Genomic DNA, 20,532 nt, shown 5'->3' on the forward strand with positions numbered 1-20,532 from the left:
AGAGGTATGAGACCTCTGACAAGTACTTGCCTACAAGATGGAGGAGAATAGCTCAACCAGTGAGCATGTGCTTAGATTGTATGAGTACTACAATCGCTTGAATCAAGTGGGAGTTAATCTTCCAGATAAAATAGTGATTGGCAGAGTTCTCTAGTCACTATCACCAAGTTACTGGAACTTCATGATGAACTATAATATGCAAGGGATGACGAAAACGATTCCCGAGCTCTTCATGATGCTGAAATCGATGAAGGTAGAAATAAAGAAAAGCATCAAACGTGGATGGTTGACAAGACCACTAGTTTCAAGTAAAAGGGCAAGGGAAAGAAAGGGAACTTCAAGAAGAATGGCAAGCAAGTTGCCACTCCCATGAAGAAGCCCAAAGTTGACCCAAGCCTAAAACTGAGTGCTTCTACTGCGAAGGAAATGGTCACTGGAAGCGAAACTGCCGCAAATACTTGGCGGATAAGAAGGATGGCAAAGTAAACAAAAGTATATATGATATACATGTTATTGATGTGTACTTTACTAGTGTTCACAGTAGCCCCTGGGTATTTGATACTGGTTCAGTTGCTATGATTAGTAACTCGAAATAGGAGTTACAAAATGAACAAAGACTAGTTGAGGGCAAGGTGACGATGTGTGTTGGAAGTGATTCCAAGGTTGATAAGATCACCATCGCACATTCCCTTTACCTTCGGGATTAGTGTTGAACCTAAAATAAATGTTATTTGGTGTTTGCATTGAGCATAATATGATTGGATCATGTTTATTGCAATACGATTATTCATTTAAGTCAAAGAATAATTGTTATTCTGTTTACATGAATAAAACCTTCTGTGGTCATACACCCAAGGTGAATGGTTTATTGAATCTCGATCGTAGTGATACACATATTCATAACATTGAAGCCAAAAGATGCAAAGTTAATAATGATAGTGCAACTTATATGTGGCACTGCCGTTTAGGTCATATTGGTATAAAGCGCATGAAGAAACTCCATGCTAATGGACTTTTGGAATCACTTGATTATGAATCACTTGATGCTTGCGAACCATGCCTCATGGGCAAGATGACTAAGACTCCGTTCTCCGGAACAATGGAGCGAGCAACAGACTTGTTGGAAATAATACATACTGATGTATGCGGTCCGATGAGTGTTGAGGCTCGCGGTGGGTATCGTTATTTTCTGACCTTCACAGATGATTTGAGCAGATATGGGTATATCTACTTGATGAAACATAAGTCTGAAACATTTGAAAAGTTCAAAGAATTTCAGAGTGAAGTGGAAAATCATCGTAACAAGAAAATAAAATTTCTACGATCTGATCGTGGAGGAGAATATTTGATTTACGAGTTTGGTCTTCATTTGAAACAATGTGGAATAGTTTCGCAACTCATGCCACCTGGAACACCACAGCGTAATGGTGTGTCCGAACTTCATAACCGTACTTTATTAGATATGGTGCGATCTATGATGTCTCTTACCGATTTATCACTATCGTTTTGGGGTTATGCATTAGAGAAAGCCGCATTCACGTTAAATAGGGCACCATCTAAATCCGTTGAGACGACACCATATGAATTGTGGTTTGGCAAGAAACCTAAGCTGTCGTTTCTTAAAGTTTGGGGTTGCGATGCTTATGTGAAAAAGTTTCAGCCTGATAAGCTCAAACCCAAATCGGAGAAGTGCGTCTTCATAGGATACCCAAAAGAAACTGGTGGGTACACCTTCTATCACAGATCCGAAGGCAAGATCTTTGTTGCTAAGAGTGGATCCTTTCTAGAGAAGAAGTTTCTCTCGAAAGAAGTGAGTGGGAGGAATGTAGAACTTGATGAGGTAATTGTACCTTCTCTCGAGTTGGCGAGTAGTTCATCACAGAAATCAGTTCCAGTGATGCCTATACCAATTAGTGAGGAAGTTAATGATGATGATCATGAGACTTCTGATCAAGTTACTACCGAACATCATAGGTCAATCAGAGTATGTTCCGCACCAGGGTGGTACGGTAATCCGGTTCTGGAAGTCATGTTACTAGACCATGACGAACCTACGAACTATGAGGAAGCGATGATGAGTCCAGATTCCGCAAAATGGTTTAAGGCCATGAAATCTGAGATAGGATCCATGTATGAAAACAAAGTATGGACTTTGGTGGAATTGCCCGATGATTGGCAAGCCATTGAGAATAAATGGATCTTCAAGAGGAAGACGGACGCTGATGGTAGTGTTACTATCTACAAATCTCGACTTGTCGCGAAAGGTTTTCGACAAGTTCAAGGTGTTGACTACGATGAGATTTTCTCACTCGTAGCGATGCTTAAGTCTGTCCAAATCATGTTAGCAATTGCCGCATTTTATGAAATCTGGCAAATGGATAACAAAACTGCATTCCTTAATGGATTTATTAAAGAAGAGTTGTATATGATGCAACCAGAAGGTTTTTGTCAATCCTAAAGGTGCTAACAAAATGTGCAAGCTCCAGCGATCCATCTATGGACTGGTGCAAGCATCTCGGAGTTGGAATATATGCTTTGATAAGTTGATCAAAGCATATAGTTTTATACAGACTTGCGGTGAAGCCTGTATTTACAAGAAAATGAGTGGGAGCACTACAACCTTTCTAATAAGTAATGTGAATGACATATTGTCGATCGGAAATGATGTAGAATTTTCTGGAAAGCATAAAGGAGTGTTTGAAAGGAGTTTTTCAAAGAAAGACCTCGGTGAAGCTACTTACATATTGAGCATCAAGGTCTATAGAGATAGATCAAGACGCTTGATAAGTTTTTTCAATGAGTACATACCTTGACAAGTTTTTGAAGTAGTTCAAAATGGAACAGTCAAAGAAAGAGTTCTTGCCTGTGTTGCAAGGTATGAAGTTGAGTAAGACCCAAATCCCGACCACGGCAGAAGATAGAGAGAGAATGAAAGTCATTCCCTATGCCTCAGCCATTGGTTCTATAAAGTATGCCATGTTGTGTACCAGACCTATTACCCTGCCCTGAGTTTGGCAAGGGAGTACAATTTTGATCTAGGAGTAGATCACTGGACAGCGGTCAAAATTATCCTCAGAGGACTAAGGAAATATTTCTCGGTTATGGAGGTGATAAAGGGTTCGTCGTAAAGAGTTACGTCGATGCAAGCTTTGACACCGATCTGGATGACTCTAAGTCACAATCCGGATACATGGTGCAAGTGGGAGCAATTAGCTAAAGTAGCTCCGTGCAGATCATTGTAGACATAGAAATTTGTAAAATACATACGGATCTGAATTTGGCAGACCCGTTGACTAAACTTCTCTCAGAAGCAAAACATGATCTCACCTTAGTACTCTTTGGGTGTTAATCACATGGCGATGTGAACTAGATTACTGACTCTAGTAAACCCTTTGAGTGGTTGGTCACATGACGATGTGAACTATGGGTGTTAATCACATGGTGATGTGAACTATTTGTGTTAAATCACATGGCGATGTGAACTAGATTATTGACTCTCGTGCAAGTGGGAGACTGAAGGAAATATGCCCTAGAGGCAATAATAAAGTTATTATTTATTTCCTTATTTCATGATAAATGTTTATTATTCATGCTAGAATTGTATTAACCGGAAACTTAGTACATGTGTGAATACATAGACAAACAGAGTGTCCCTAGTATGCCTCTACTTGACTAGCTCGTTAATCAAAGATGGTTAAGTTTCCTAGCCATAGACATGTGTTGTCATTTGATGAACGTGATCACATCATTAGAGAATGATGTGATGGACAAGACCCATTCGTTAGCTTAGCATTATGATCGTTTCAGTTTCATTGCTACTGCTTTCTTCATGACTTATAAATGTTCCTCAGACTATGAGATTATGCAACTCTCGAATACCGGAGGAACACCTTGTGTGCTATGAAACGTCACAATGTAACTGGGTGATTATAAAGATGCTCGAAAGGTGTCTCCGAAAGTGTTTGTTGGGTTGGCATAGATCGAGATTAGGATTTGTCACTCCGTGTATCGGAGAGGTATCTCTGGGCCCTCTCGGTAATGCCCATCACTATAAGCCTTGCAAGCAATGTGACTAATGAGTTAGTTGCGGGATGATGTATTACGGAACGAGTAAAGACACTTGTCGGTAACGAGATTGAACTAGGTATTGAGATACCGACGATCGAATCTCGGGCAAGTAACATACCGATGACAAAGGGAACAACGTATGTTATTATGCGGTTTGACCGATAAAGATCTTCGTAGAATATGTAGGAACCAATATGAGCATCCAGTTTCCACTATTGGTTATTGACCGAAGATGAGTCTCGGTCATGTCTACATAGTTCTGGAACTCGTAGGGTCCGCATGCTTAACATTCGATGACGATCGGTATTATGAGTTTATGTGTTTTGATGCACCAAAGGTTGTTCGGAGTCCCGGATGTGATCACGGACATGACGACGAGTCTCGAAATGGTCGAGACATATAGATCGATATATTGGAAGACTATGTTTGGACACCGGAATGGTTCCGGATGAGTTCGGGCATTTTTCGGAGTACCGGGAGGTTACCGGAACCCCCCGGGGAGTCAATGGGCCTTATTGGGCCTTAGTGGAAGAGAGGAGGAGGCGTCCAAGGGGGGAGCGCCCCCCAAGCCCAATCCGAATTGGCAGGGGGGGCGGCCCCCCTTTCCTTCTCTCCCTCTCCCTCTTCCTTCTTCTCCTACTCCAACTAGGGAAGGGGGGAACCTACTCCTACTGGGAGTAGGACTCCCCCCTTGGGCGCGCCATAGAGAGGGCTGGCCCTCCCCTCCTCCACTCCTTTATATACGGGGAGGGGGGCACCCCATAGACACACAAGTTGATTGTTTAGCCGTGTGCGGTGCCCCCCTCCACAGATTTCCACCTCGGTCATATCGTTGTAGTGCTTAGGCGAAGCCCTGCATCGGTAACTTCATCATCACCGTCATCACGCCGTCGTGCTGACGAAACTCTCCCTCGACCTCAGCTGGATCTAGAGTTCATGGGACGTCACCGAGCTGAACGTGTGCAGATCGCGGAGGTGCCGTACCTGCGGTGCTAGGATCGGTCGGATCGTGAAGACGTACGACTACATCAACCGCGTTGTATAACGCTTCCTCTTTCGGTCTACGAGGGTACATGGACAATACTCTCCCCTCTCGTTGCTATGCATCACCTAGATAGATCTTGCATGATCTCAGGAATTTTTTGAAATTACTGTGTTCCCCAACAAAAGCTACTTATGTATTGGGCATCAGGATCTATAGAGACAGATCGAGACACTTAATAGGACTTTCACAAAGCACATACCTTGACAAAGTTTTGAAGAAGTTCAAAATGGATCAGTCAAAAAAAGGGTTCGTGCCTGCATTACAAGGTATGAAGTTGAGTAAGACTCAAGACCCGACCACGGCAGAAGATAGAGAGAGAATGAAAGTCATTCCCTATGCCTCAGCCATAGGTTCTATAAAGTATGCCATGCTGTGTACCAGACTTGTTCTGTGCCTTGCCATTAGTTTGGCAAGGGGGTGCAATAGTGATCCAGGAGTAGATCACTAGACAACGGTCAACATTATCCTTAGATGACTAAGGAAATGTTTCTCGGTTATGGAGGTGATAAAGGGTTTGTCGTAAAGGGTTACGTCGATGCAAGCTTTAGCACTATTCTAGATGACTCTGAGTCTCAATCTGGATACATATTGAAAGTGGGAGCAATTAGCTAGAGTAGCACCGTGCAGAGCATTGTAGACATAGAAAATTGTAAAATACATACAGATCTGAATGTGGCAGACCCGTTGACTAAATCTCTCTCACAAGCAAAACATGTTCACACCTTAGTACTCTTTGGGTGTTAATAACATGGTGATGTGAACTAGATTATTGACTCTAGTGAACTCTTTGGGTATTGATCACATGACGATGTGAACTATGGGTGTTAATCACATGGCGATGTGAACTAGATTATTAACTCTAGTGCAAGTGGGAGACACAAGGAAATATGCCCTAGAGGTAATAATAAAGTTGTTATTTTATATTTCCTTATTCATGATAAAGGTTTATTATTCATGCTAGAATTGTATTGATCGAAAACCTAAATACATGTGTGAATACATAGACAAACACTGTGTCCCTAGTGAGCCTCTACTTGACTAGCTCGTTGATCAAAGATGGTTAAGGTTTCCTAACCATGGACATGAATTGTCATTTGATAACGGGATCACATCATTAGGAGAATGATGTGATGGACAAGACCCATCCATTATCTTAGCATATTGATCGTTCAGTTTTATTGCTATTGCTTTCTTCATGTCAAATACATATTCCTTCGACTATCAGATTATGCACCTCCCGGATACCGGAGGAATGCCTGGTGTGCTATCAAACATCACAACGTAACTGGGTGATTATAAAGATGCTCTATAGGTATCTCCGAAGGTGTTTGTTGAGTTGGCATAGATCGAGATTAGGATTTGTCACTCCGAGTATCAAAGAGGTATCTCTGGGCCCTCTCGGTAATACACATCATAAGAAGCCTTGCAAGCAAAGTGACTAATGAGTTAGTTACAGGATGATGTATTATAGAACGAGTAAAGAGACTTTCCGGTAATGAGATTGAACTAGGTATGAAGATACCGACGATCAAATCTCGGGCAAGTAACATACCGATTGACAAAGGGAATAACATATGTTGTCATAACGGTTCGACCGATAAAGATCTTCGTAGAATATGTAGGAGCAAATAAGAGCATCTAGGTTCCGCTATTGGTTATCGACCGGAGAGGTGTCTCGGTCATGTGTACATAGTTCTCGAACCCATAGGGTCCGCACGCTTAACGTTTGATGACGATATTGTATTATATGAGTTAAGTGATTTCGTGACCGAATGTTGTTCGGAGTCCCGGATGAGATCACGGACATGACGAGGAGTCTTGAAATGGTCGAGAGGTAAAGATTGATATATAGGACGATAGTATTCAGACACCGGAAGTGTTTCGGAATGTATCGGGTATTTATCGGAGTACCGGGGGGGTACCGAAACCCCCAGGGGGGAATATATCGGCCATGAGAGGGGAGCACACCAGCCCACAAGGGGTGGCGCGCCCCCTATGACAGGTGGCCGAATAGGAGAAGGAGAAGGAGAAGAGGGGGTTCCCCCCGTCCTTCTCTTCTTCCCCCTTCCGTTCTTCTCCGGTGGAAAAAAGAAAGGGGGGGCACTTGGCGAAACCCCAAGTAGGATTTGAATCCTACTTGGGGCACCCCCTGGCTGCCTCTCCTCCCCTCCCACCTATATATATGTGGGGAGGGGGTGCCTAGAACACACAACATCAATTGTTAGCCGTGTGCGGCGCCCCCCTCCACAGCTTACACCCCCGGTCATATTTTCGCGGTTCTTAGGCGAAGCCCTGCGAGAATCACTACACCATCACTATCACCATGCCGTCGTGCTGACGGAACTCATCTACTACCTCGACACCTTGCTGGATCAAGAAGACAAGGGACGTCACCGAGTTGAACGTGTGCAGAACTCGGAGGTGCCGTACGTTCGGTACTCGATCGGTGGAGCGCAAAGAAAGTTTGACTACATCAACCGCGTTGTGAAACGCTTCCGCTTACGGTCTACGAGGGTACGTAGACACACTCTCCCCCTCGTTGCTATGCATCTCCATGGATAGATCATTGCGTGTGCGTAGAATTTTTTTGTTTTCCATGCAACGATTCCCAACACTCGACACTTCTCTCTTTGGCATCCTCAAGTCTTGCTCAATGGAATTGCCAGTGATCAAATCAAGCATGATCGTGGGCTTTGACAGGGTGACCCAGTTTCCCCCTTGATTTTCATGCTCGCCATTGACCTGTTGCACCATGTCCTCAACAAGGCCACTTCTCGAGGAAAGCTTCACCCCCTTGCTGGAAGGCACACGGAGATTCGTGTTTCACTCTACGCCGACGACACTGCTGTTTTTAGTGCCCCCTTCAAGGAGGGTGTTCAATTCCTCGTGACCATGCTCAAACCCTTCGGTGAGTCCACTAGCCTCACCACAAACTACGTAAAAGAGAATTGTTGCTCCCATCCGATATGGCAGCACTGATCTTGATGATATTCTTTAGTCCTTCTCGGCGCGCCATTCCTCCTTCCCTATTCGCCACTTCAGCCTCCCTCTCATTGTCAAAAGGTTAAAGAGGATTCACTTGCAACATCTTGAAGATAACGCCGTCAGTAAATTGGCACCTTGGAGAAGAAAGCATGTCGCTATCTTGGGTCGCATGACCTTGGTCAAGCCGGTCTTATGGTGGTGGCCATCAACCATACTACCACATTACATCGCTGGACCTTCCGGTGGAGGTACTGAAATAGAGACAGGTTGAGGCGGGCCTATCTTTGGGTTGGAGCTGACAAGATGACTGATGGCAAGTGCAAAGTGAATTGGGAACAAGTTTGTAAACCGAAGGAATTTAGAGGTCTTGGCATTTTGAATCTTAGGAAGTTTGCCACTGCTCCCCGGCTACTATGGCTTTGGCTCGACTGGGATGACCCACCAAGGGCGTGGTGTGGGCTGGGGACGCCATACACCGATGAGGATTGTGACCTATTCGCGACAACCACTAAGGTGATGTAACTAAGGCAAAATTTTGGGAGTCCTCTTGTCTTGAGGGTCTCAGACCCAAAGACATTGCACCAAAGATTTCTGAGATATCCCGCAAGAGAGGAGGGTCTGTTGCCATGTCTTTGAGGGATGGACATTGGATAACGCAGATTGATACCCAAAGAGGCCTCACACTTGGGCACGTCCAACAATTCACAGCTCATTGGGAGAAGCTTGCGAACGTTGTTGTCCAACCGAGCGTCAAACCATTATGTGGAAGCTCATCAAGGATGGAAAGTACTCCGCTAAATCTGCCTATATGGACCGGTTTGTTGGGCTCATGTGATCCAGCTCACAAGCCATGATCTCGAAGGCTTGCCCTCCCCCCAGTGCAAATTCTTTGCTTAACTAGTGATTTAGAACAAGAATGGATGGCAAATAGACTTCAACGTTGAGGATGGCCAAACTGTGACTGATGCCCACTATGTAGCCGAGTGCAAGAATCTATGGCTCACCTTCTCTTCAAGTGTCGGTACTCTCCGTTCTTGGAATGAGGTGTTTTCATGCCTTGATCTTCATATATCAACAACTCTTTGGCACCGGTTTGACATGGTCAAATCTTGGTGGAACGGGATCCTCACTAAGAGCATTTTCAATAGAAGATGTAGATGCAAAAATAACTAACTTTTACATCTCCGAGGCCTAAATCCGCACCTCCAACAGATGATGTAGATGTACAAAAAATACATCACGTGCTCCAAGTGATGTAAAATCCAACACTTGGAGATGCAAATTTGCATCTCCAGCGGCCGGGTAATGTAAAACCACAGCGCACGGCAACCGCCCAACTGTCACTTCATTTCGCCTCCACCCACGTGACCGCATCCTCTCCTCCCGCTGCACACCCATCATCGCGCCACCCGCCCACCGGACCCTGCCGCTGCCAGATCCGGCCTCCCCCAGTGCCGGTTCCGCCACTTTTCCGCCGCCCTCCGCCAGAATATCGGCCACATTGGCCGCTTTTTCACCGTCCTCCTGTCGTGACGCCGCCGCCCGATTCGAGCTCCCCCCCCCGCCCCGCCACCGCTGGATTCGAGCCGCACACCCGCTGCCATGCCGCCGCCGCTCTATTCGAGCTTCTCCCGCCACCCCGCCATCGCCAATCCGCTGGCCATTCAAGCTCCCGCTGCCACATTTGAAGCTAGACGCCAATCCGCGATCCTGCTCCTCGTCGCCCGACCATTGCCGGCGCTCCTCTCGAAGCTCGGTGCCTCAGCCAACGCCGCTCGATCCGCTATCGCGCCGCCGCCATGCCATCGAAGAAAATCTTGAAGAGCAAGGCCGACTTCTTCGGGGTGCGGAAGAAGCCGGGAATTTCAGCGTGGAGTTCCAGTGTGATGGCTATCGCTACTGGATCGGCATGTTCGACCCCGTCGACATGGCCGCGCGTGCGTACGACATTTTCGTGTGGCATTTCGGCCGGCCGGGGCACAAGATGAACTTCCCGGAGATCGAGACTCAGGTGGACGCAGAGCTAATCGGGACAAATAATTTTAACTTTCGGCGGTTGCACGAGAAGGAGGAGAAGAACAAGGAGAAGCCGACGACTGTTATTGCTCCCGGCGATAGGGACGAGGCGGCGATGGCGAGGTTCGCGCGGGAGCATCCGGAGTATGTCCAAGCTGAGCGCGAGTTCTTCTGAAAGCGCGAGGCCAAGCAGAAGGAGGAGGAGGTACTCGTCGGACAAGGAGTTCTGGGAGAGTTAGATTGACACAAACGAGTAGTTTTATGATGTAGTAGTTTTATGTTTTATGTACTATGTTTGCTTCAAATGATCTTGCTATGTTTGAGTTATGTTTGAAATGATGTAGTAGTTAAACTAATTTTACATCTTCAAATACACCATCTGTTGGAGTAGTAGTTTTACATCATCAAATATACATCATTTGTTGAACTTGGGACTTTTTGGAGATTTAAAAATCACTTTTGGTGATGTAAATTATACAACACCTAATTTTACATCTCTTCTACCGGAGAAGCTCTGTCTACTCTGCTGCTTCTTGTTGGATGGAAAATTTGAAAGAATAGGAATGCGCGCGTACTTAAGAACAAGGCGGCGCCTGTGGCGATCATTAACATCAAAGATGAAGTGTCTCTTTGGGCCACTGCGGGGCTAAGCATTTGAGTAACGTAATGTCGCGAGAGTAATTCGTTTAGGCTTTTGCTGCTTTGCGGCTCATGTGTAACAAACTCCTCTGTTTAATTTATGAAAACGGTAAATCTTTTGCCTTGTTTAGAAAAAAAACAACTAATTTGTCCTGAAATTTGTAAGACGAGTTTTATATGGGCTCTTCACGCTTCCCAAGCTCTTTCAGCTCAGCCAAGAAACATGCAGACAGGATCACAGGAACACACGGAATGCGTGGGGACTGGGCACAAGGCGTCATTCCACTCTGTCAGATTCGGCTGGCTTCGCGCTACGTTTCTTCGCCAAGAAAACGGGCGCCTTTTCTCGTGGGGCGGCGCGACAAATGGCACAAAGTAGACGAAAGTATGAACTGGGAGCACGGCACATAGGAGATTCGCAACCTGAAAGTTGGTCAGGATAAATCGGTCTCCTGAACCTGCAAGCCTGCAACATTCCGATCTCGAACAACTCGGAAGAACGAGAAGAAAAGGTATAGTAAAAAGAAGATGGCACTTTTAGGTATTCAACCTCCCCGAATCAATCAGAGCAGGAACGGAATTTGTTCTTCTTTTTTTACAGCCACATATATCATATGCATTGCGTATCGACACATGGGATCGATGCTTTTGTTGCCATCAGGAAAGCCAATAAAGCTATAGCCAGCTAATCACACCACAGTGACAGAACAGAAAAATAGAAATGGTGGTGGAGAGGAGCTTTTTTCTTTACTTTTCTATGTCGAGTCATGATGTAATATTGGATTGATTAACACAACATATGGTGCGACCACAGTCACAGCGGACCGAGCAGAGACGAGTGCTTTGGCGTCGGCATGTGGCTAGCGGGCTAGCGGCAGACGATGCAGAGGACGACCGCGATGATGAGGATCAGGATGAGGAGCGGCAGGGATATGATCAGCACGAACTCCATCCGCCGCTTGCCTGCAGACACAATCGATCCAAAGTTTAATCTTCCATTCTTGTTTTTTCTTTGTACTTCGAGCAACAGAAAATTGCTACTCTCAACTCTCAAGAGGGGTGGGAAAGCAAAGCAATATAAAAAATGCTATGCCATTGCTTTCCCAGTCCCTCTCTCTGAACTGCTGTTCTACAGCCTGTGGATCTGATGCTCCAACAGTGGGTCAGACCCTCTAATCGTGCAGAAAGATTCAAACAGGAATGAGTTACTCCCTCCCTCCGATCCAAAATAAGTATCGTGGTTTTAGTTCAAATTTGCAAAGAACTTGTAATTCATATTTCCTGAGCCGCACCAAATCTTGTAAGGATTGCTTGTAACTTGTCAAGCATCTGCCTCGATCTTGGCTTGTTCGAGGCTTGGATGCTCAGCAAAGGCAAAGCCAACCCCTTTATTATTACCAAAGGTGGGGGGGATCTAATTCCCTTGAATGACCACATCAATTAGAGAATTATCAGTGAAACGATTGATTCGATTCCTCGTTGGCGTGCCGTCCTTTCGCATGGGTCAAACCTGGCTAAATAAAGCTCTCTAGAACAGAAGATTGTAGGTGATAAGACTATAGGTTCCTGATCCATTATAATTGGTGAAACTCCCTCGGATTTGACTGAATTAGAACAACTGCTATAGTCCCCTTCCCCCCTCGACAGATCAGTCATAAGCAGCAGCAGCAGCTGGGTGGTCTAATTCGAGCTAAATAATTAGTACTTGTACTTGCTATTAGAAAGCTTGAGAGCAGTACTGACTGGATCACTCTTGGAGCCAGTCAACAGAGGGGTCACCCGTGCGTGAGTCCTGGAGCTCACTGAGGAATAAATCCAAAAACTAAAAACAAGATTTGACAGGGACAACATGAGAATTAATTGTCTGGTACAGTACCTGCCCAATCGAGCTGCTGATCTTGTTGCTGCTCCTGGCCTCCTTGATCTGTCGGAGACGAGGGGCTTGGGAGGGAGACGGAGGGGAGGAGCGGAGCGGAGCAGTGGAGCTTGGCGATGGGGCAAGTGGTGTTGGTGCCCGTGCGTGGGCTGAAATAATCGCTAATCAGGCAGAGAAGAGTGGAGTGGAGAAGAAAGGAAGAAAGTAGCAGCGGAAAAACGCGTGACGTGTGGCTCGCGAGTGTGGACCGAGGACTCCGGCGCCACGCCCGGGCCCAGATGTCAGAGAGACGTCTGCGTTCGGTGGACGGTGCGCCACGTGCGCGCGTCTGGTTGGACGGACAACCAGGGGTGAGCGCAAACGGAAGACAGACGCGGCGATCACACTCTGCTGAAAGAAGCGTGACCAATATCTGAAGAATTCTTCAGGAGCTTCCTTTTTTTTGCGACAAAGTCAAGAGCTTACATTACACGGCAGTATGCACTGTACTGACACCCGCACACACACGAACAGACACACACATGTATCAATCAATAGTACTACATTTCATGTTGAGAAGCTGGTAGGAGAAAAGGGGATAAAGATGACACACCGAGCAGGGCTGCAGACAAAATACACGACGACAGTATGAGACAGACGCAGCAACAGCACTACTACGAGGCTACATGACGCAACATCCGGCGAGGCGAGCTGGCTGGCTGGTTAACGGCAGACGATGCAGAGGATGATGGCGATGATCACCACCAGCGCCACGAGGGGCAGCGAGATTATCAGTACCATCTGCATCTTGCCGGCTGGTCCTCCGACGCGCCGCGTGTATGTGTGCGGCCTGCAAAACGAGGATGACGGAAATAAAACATCTCAGTGATGAACATGTAGCCAGTAGCCCCGTACTAGTGTCAAAAGATATAGTATATCAGCTCTGCCTAGTCGGAGAACAGCCGTATCAGCGTACGTACCTGAAGGCTGAAGCTGTGGTTCCTCCTGTTGCTCTGCTCGAGATATCTCTCCCAGCTGATGGCGAGAAGCTTAAGCACGAGGATGAGGCAGGCAGAGCGAAGCAAACGGAGGGGGTTAAATGGAGGGATTATGGAAGGGAGGGGAGGGGCGGGGAAAGCCAGGGAATCAATCCGGGAGAATGGTTTGCGCTGGAAGTATCGTCGGTTAAGTACCCCCCGTCCAAGGAGAATCAGGTAACCCGACGCGTGCCACCAGCAGCTATTAAGCTTTCCGTCTTTTCATCATTCCCATGTCGGCAGGCATGCTTATTTCTACCGGAAGCATCCACACATGCTCATGCACGCCCGGCGTGATCCACCCGTCCAGTTGCTTTTTCCTTTAACTAGCAAAATAACCCGCGTTGCGAGGAGAGAAAACTACCACAATCTCCTAACCTAATAACCATGACTTAAAGCTTTAATGGATCCATATCCTTTATTTCAACATGACATTTTATTTGTGTTGCCTCTTATCCTTCTTCCCGTCCTCGGCTAGGGTGGCCTTAGGTTTCTCCAAGAGAGACCCGCAAAGCTCCGGTATATGTCTGACCGGACACATTTGTTTACTTTTGCAATCCAACGAGGACATGTATCGGTCCGCGCAGCGGTTCGGACGTCTGTTTTCCGGCAAAGTGGAGACGAAAGTAGGGGGATATATCGGAGTTCGGACATCTACTTAACCAACTAAAAGTCTTCGCGTGGTCCTCTTCTTCTTTTTTCCCTCTCTATTCAATGCATGGTCCGCATCTCCTCCCTCTCCTCTCAACCGGACATCACACCACAAATAACCATCACATGCATGGTCTCCACCTACTTTTTCTCCTCCCAGCCGTACACTTTGTAATTAGCATGGCTCCCTCCAGTATCAAGTCCGCGGACCACGTCCGGACACAAAAACAGACATATACCGAAGAATTTGGCGGGTCGGCGTTGGATATGCCCTTAGTGCTTTCGATGTGGCCAATCCTAGTCTCTCTCCCTCTGTCCCCCCCCCCTCTCTCTCCCTCTCTCGGAATAAGATGAGAAATTCAGTTTTTTTTCATGCAAGATTTTTGCCGAGGCCTGCATGAGTGGTTACCGACAGTTTCTATCATCTCCAACCTGATTTTGCCGAGGTGTTCATTTGCAGTCCGGTTCGGCGCCGGTACGAAAGAGAGACGGATTATGCACTATTAATCAAGGTTGCATGCTAAATAGAATATTAAAATTGGTTAACAAGTAAAATAACATCATATTCAGGTTCTACACATTTTTATAACCGAATTTCATATATAGCATGTTAAAATTGAAGTTAGGATTTAAATGATATGAATATTTTTTAAAGTACCCCCTTCGACAAGTATTTTTGGACGGAGGGAGTATTTATTCTTGATTGACTATGGGTTACTTAAACCAAATATCAGGGGTTTCCTCATTAATTCAGTCACTTAAAAGTTAGGGGGGTTTTCGTAAAATTGCGAAAATGATTAGGCTATGTTTGGTTGTGACCTGTGAGCTGTGAGAAAGCTGCTGTGAACTTTTGGCTGCGGAAAAGCGGGAAGCTGTTTGGATGAAACAGCTGTGAAACTGTAGATTTGACTGTGAATTGTCTGTAGTGACTCTGGGCAATGAGTTAATATTTTTATGTGCAGCTTGACTGTAAAATGGTGATATGTACATTGGTAGGCAATAGAATGACCGTTATGCAATGTGGCCAAACGATGCCCGCCATTGGTATCTCAAATTCAAATCAGTCTGACCTTGTTCAATGTGTATACAGTATAGCATGCTCGTTTCCAAACCACACCGCGCATATCTCAGTTATATTCATGCATGCATGGGTTTCAAACATCATGATCTCTTATTCAAATATTTGAATTCAACTTTACATTGATTATGACCTCACCTAGTCTTTTACACCCACACAGTCGTCTTCTCTTTATAATTGTACCACTCAATTTCTCTCGTGCATGCATGCACACACACTACCACTCGACATTATCCATCGCACACATGCAATCTTTTTCTTCAGGTCGGTCTCCCATGCATGCACACACACACACACCTCCCCCTCTTCATCACTTTGGGCATTCTTTATCTCTCACATGCATGTGCAAAGATCGATGTTCCTCTATGTGTGTGTATATATAGCTAGGTCTTTCCCAGTTTTCCACACAAACCGATCGATCTATATATCTAGTCAGGTCTCACCCTCTTTCCCACGTACACATCGATCAATCTATACCTCTCTATATAGGATTACATAGCTAATACACCCACATTATATATCCATCGTCCCCCTTGATACATCTCCAACGTATCTATAATTTTTGATTGTTCCATGCTATTATATTATCTGTTTTGAATGTTTTATATGCATTATTATGCTATTTTATATTATTTTTTGGACTAACCTATTAACCTAGAGCCCAGTGCCAGTTCCTGTTTTTTTCCTTGTTTTAGAGTTTCACAGAAAAGGAATACCAAACGGAGTCCAAACGGAATGAAACTTTCGCGATGAATTTTCTTGGACCAGAAGACATCCAGAGGACTTGGAGTACACGTCTGGAAAGCCACGAGGCGGCCACAAGGTCGGAGGGCGCGCCCAGGGGGGTAGGGCGCACCCCCACCCTTGTGGGCCCCTCGTGACTCCACCGTCTTATTTCTTCCACCTATATATTCTCAAATATCCCAGAACCTTTGAGGAGAGCCACGAAAACACTTTTCCACCGCCGCAACCATCTGTACCCATGAGGTCCCATCTAGCCTTTTTTGGCGTCCTCCGGAGGGGGATTCGATCACGGAGGGCTTCTACATCAACACCATTGCCTCTCCGATGAAGCGTGAGTAGTTTACCACCGACCTATGGGTCCATAGCTAGTAGCTAGATGGCTTCTTCTCTCTCTTTGATTCTCAATACCTTGTTCTCCTCGATGATCTTGGAGATCTATTAGATGTAATACTCTTTTTGCGGTGTGTTTGCTGAGATCCGATGAATTGTGGATTTATGATCAGCTTATCTATGAATATTATTTGAACCTCCTCTGAATTCTTATATGCATGATTTGATATCTTTGCAAGTCTCTTCGAACTATTGATTTGGTTTGGCCAACTAGATTGGTTTTTCTTGCAATGGGAGAAGTGCTTAGCTTTGGGTTCAATCTTGCGGTGCTCGATCCTAGTGAAAGAAGGGGAACCGAAACGTATTGTATTGTTACCATTGAGGATAACAAGATGGGGTTTTTATCATATTGCTTGAGTTTATCCCGCTACATCATGTCATCTTACTTAATGCGTTACTATGTTCTATGAACTTAATACTCTAGATGCAGGCAGGAGTCGGTCGATGTGTGGAGTAATAGTAGTAGATGCAGGCAGGAGTTGGTTTACTTGATACGGACGTGATGCCTATATTCATGATCATTTCCTTAGCTATCATCATAACTTTGCGCTTTTCTATCAATTGCTCGGCAGTAATTTGTTCACCCACCGTAATAATTCCTATCTTAAGAGAAGCCTCTAGTGAAACCTATGACCCCCGGGTCTACTTTCCATCATATAAGTTTCTGATCTACAATTTTAGTTTCCTATTTACTTCTTTTGCAATATTTTTACTTTCCGTTCCACAAACCAAAAATACCAAAAAATATTACTTTACCATTTATCCATCTCTATCAGATCTCACTTTGCAAATAACCGTGAAGGGATTGAGAACCCCTTTATCGCGTTGGGTGCAAGTCGGTGTTTGTTTGTGCAGGTATTCGGTGACTTGTGCGTTGTCTCCTACTGGCTGGATACCTTGTTTCTCAAAACTGAGGGAAATACTTACTCTACTTTGCTGCATCACCCTTTCCTCTTCAAGGGAAAAACCAACGCAAGCTCAGGAGGTAGCAGGAAGAATTTCTGGCGCCGTTGCCGGGGAGATCTACGCCCAGCCAAGACATACCAAGTACCCATCATAAATTCTCATCTCTCGCATTACATTAGTTGCCATTCGCCTCTCGTTTTCCTCTCCCCCACTTCTAAAACGATTTTCGAAAACATTTGCCTTTTCTTCGCCCCTCTTTCGTTCGTCTTGTTCGCTTGCTTTTTGTGTGCTCGTGTGTTGGATTTCTTGCCTTGTCTCAATGACCCCTCTAAAAAGCGTTGACCCTCACCTTAGGAGGTTGGACGAAATTGAAAATAATGTTAGAAGCTTCATGTCTTTGCAATTTGAGCATAACAATTTCTTTAGAGACGAGCTCAAGGAGCAGAAAAGTTTTATGGAATACATGAATAAGGAGCTTGATGATATGTCTAAGGAATTTTATGGTTTGAGATCTCAGTTTGCACATCTTGAAAATTTAGTAGGCCAAATTTTTTATAAACAAGCTACCTTAGTAAACAAAATGGCCGCTAAACCGGAGGCTTTAAATAATGATGAAGATCTTAAAGTGATTGATGTGACTCCTATTGAATCTTTGTTTTCCAATATAAATCTTGATAAAGATGGGACTGGAGATGAGTCAACTTTAGTTAAGAGGCGTCCCAATGATTCAGAGTTTTTAGATCTTGATGTAAAAATTCATAAAAGTGGGATTGGAGAGGTCAAAACTTTAGGTAGCAATGAACCCACCCCTTTGGATTTCAAGGAATTTAATTATGATAATTGTTCTTTAATAGATTGTACTTCCTTGTTGCAATCCATGTTGAATTCTCCTCATGCTTATAATCAAAACAAATCTTTTACTAAACATATCGTTGATGCTATGATGCAATCTTTTGAAGAAAAGCTTGAATTGGAAGTTTCTATCCCTAGAAAACTTTATGATGAGTGGGAACCTACTATTAAGATTAAGATTAAATATTATGAATGACATGCTTTTTGTGATTTGGATGCTAGTGTTTCCACGATTCCAAAAACCTTATGTGATGTGTTAGGTTTCCGTGAATTTGATGATTGTTCTTTATATTTGCATCTTGCGGATTCCACTATTAAGAAACCTATGGGAAGGATTAATGATGTTCTTATTATTGCAAATAGGAATTATGTGCCCGTAGATTTCATTGTTCTTGATATAGACTGCAATCCTACATGTCCTATTATTCTTGGTAGACCTTTCCTTAGAACGATTGGTGCAATTATTGATATGAAAGAAGGAAACATTAGATTTCAATTTCCGTTAAGGAAAGGCGGAACACTTTCCAAGAAAGAAAATTAAATTGCCTTATGAATCTATTATGAGAGCCACTTATGTATTGCATGCTAAAGATGATAATACGTAGATCTATTCGTGTTTTATGCCTAGATAAGGGCATTAAACAATAACGCTTGTTGGGAGGCAACCCAATTTTATTTTTGTTTTTGCTTTTTAGTTTCTGTTTTGCAATAAATATTTCATCTAGCCTCTGGTTAGATGTGGTTTTTTGTTTCAATTAGTGTTTGTGCCAAGTAAGACCTTTGGGATAGCTTACGGTGATAGTTGATTTGATCTTGCTGAAAAACAAAAACTTTTGCGCTTAGTCCCGGAATTGTTAAAAATCACAGAAGCGTGATAAAATATTGATTCTTTTTGTAGAAGATTAATAAACAAATTTATTAGGTTTTCCTAATTTTTCAGAATTTTTGGAGTTACAGAACTATTCGAAATATCCAGATTGCTACAGACTGTTCTATTTTTGACAGATTCTGTTTTCTTTGTGTTGTTTGCTTATTTTGATAAACCTATGGCTCGTATCGAGGGGTAAGAACCATGGAAAAGTTGGAATACAATATATATTACACCAATATAAATAAAGAATGAGTTCAAAACAGTACCAAAGTGGTGATTTATTTTCTTATACTAACGAAGCTTATGAGATTTTCTGTTGAGTTTTGCGTTGTGAAGTTTTCAAGTTTTGGGTAAGGATTTGATGGACTATGGAATAGCGAGTGGCAAGAGCCTAAGCTTGGGGATGCCCAAGGCACCCCAAGGTAATATTCAAGGAAAACCAAGAGCCTAAGCTTGGGGATGCCCTGGAAGGCATCCCCTCTTTCTTCTTCGTCTATCGGTAACTTTACTTGAGGCTATATTTTTATTCACCACATGATATGTGTTTTGCCTGGAGCGTCTTGTATGATTTGAGTGTTTGCTTTTTAGTTTGACACAATCATCCTTGCTGTACACACCTTTTGAGAGAGAGACACATGAATCGTGATTTATTAGAATACTCTATGTGCTTCACTTATATCTTTTGAGCTAGGCAATTTTGCTCTAGTGCTTCACTTATATCTTTTTAGAGCACGACGGTGGTTTTATTTTATAGAAATTGATGAACTCTCTTACTTCACTTATATTATTTTGAGAGTCTCTAAACAGCATGGTAATTTGCTTTGGTTATAAATTTAGTCCTAATATGATAGGCATCCAAGAGGGATATAATAAAAACTTTCATATAAAGTGCATTGAATACTATGAGAAGTTTGATTCCTTATGATTGTTTTGAGATATGAAGATGGTGATATTGGAGTCATGCTAGTAAGTAGTTGTGAATTTGAGAAATACTTGTGTTAAGGTTTGTGAGTCCCGTAGCATGCACGTATGGTGAACCGTTATGTAACGAAGTTGGAGCATGAGATATTTTTTGATTGTCTACCTTATGAGTGGCGGTCGGGGACAAGAGATGGTCTTTTCCTACCAATCTATCCCCCTAGGAGCATGCGTGAAGTACTTTGTTTTGATGACTAATAGATTTTTGCAATAAGTATGTGAGTTCTTTATGACTAATGTTGAGTGCATGGATTATACACACTCTCACCTTTCCGCCATTGCTAGCCTCTCTTGTACCGCGCAACTTTCGTCGGTTCCATAAACCCACCATATACCTTCCTCAAAACAGCCACCATACCTACCTATTATGGCATTTCCATAGCAATTCCGAGATATATTGTCATGCAACTTTCCACC

At 44.0% G+C, this 20,532-nt stretch overlaps 1 protein-coding gene across 1 annotated transcript; it reads right to left on the reverse strand.

Moving 5' to 3' along the window:
• Window positions 1–11,268: 11,268 nt before the first annotated feature.
• On the reverse strand, window positions 11,269–13,415 carry LOC123158559 (uncharacterized). Its single transcript, XM_044576489.1, has 3 exons — window positions 13,337–13,415; window positions 12,630–13,019; window positions 11,269–11,716 (listed from the first exon to the last, which is right to left on the reverse strand). Exons 1-3 carry the CDS (start codon window positions 13,413–13,415, stop codon window positions 11,622–11,624), a joined length of 564 nt encoding a protein of 187 aa, XP_044432424.1. The 3' UTR covers window positions 11,269–11,621.
• Window positions 13,416–20,532: the final 7,117 nt, after the last annotated feature.

This window comes from Triticum aestivum, chromosome 1D (genome assembly GCF_018294505.1).
Source record: "Triticum aestivum cultivar Chinese Spring chromosome 1D, IWGSC CS RefSeq v2.1, whole genome shotgun sequence".
Classification (NCBI taxonomy): Eukaryota; Viridiplantae; Streptophyta; class Magnoliopsida; order Poales; family Poaceae; genus Triticum; species Triticum aestivum.

Excerpts from the sequence above, each read along its gene's own strand:
- LOC123158559 (XM_044576489.1), bottom strand. The coding sequence starts at position 13,415 with ATGCAGATGGTACTGATAATCTCGCTGCCCCTCGTGGCGCTGGTGGTG. Across the intron at positions 13,020-13,336 it reads CATCCTCTGCATCGTCTGCC|CAGAGTGTGATCGCCGCGTC; the intron begins GTTAACCAGCCA and ends CGCTTCTTTCAG. Across the intron at positions 11,717-12,629 it reads TCAGCAGCTCGATTGGGCAG|GCAAGCGGCGGATGGAGTTC; the intron begins GTACTGTACCAG and ends TTGTGTCTGCAG.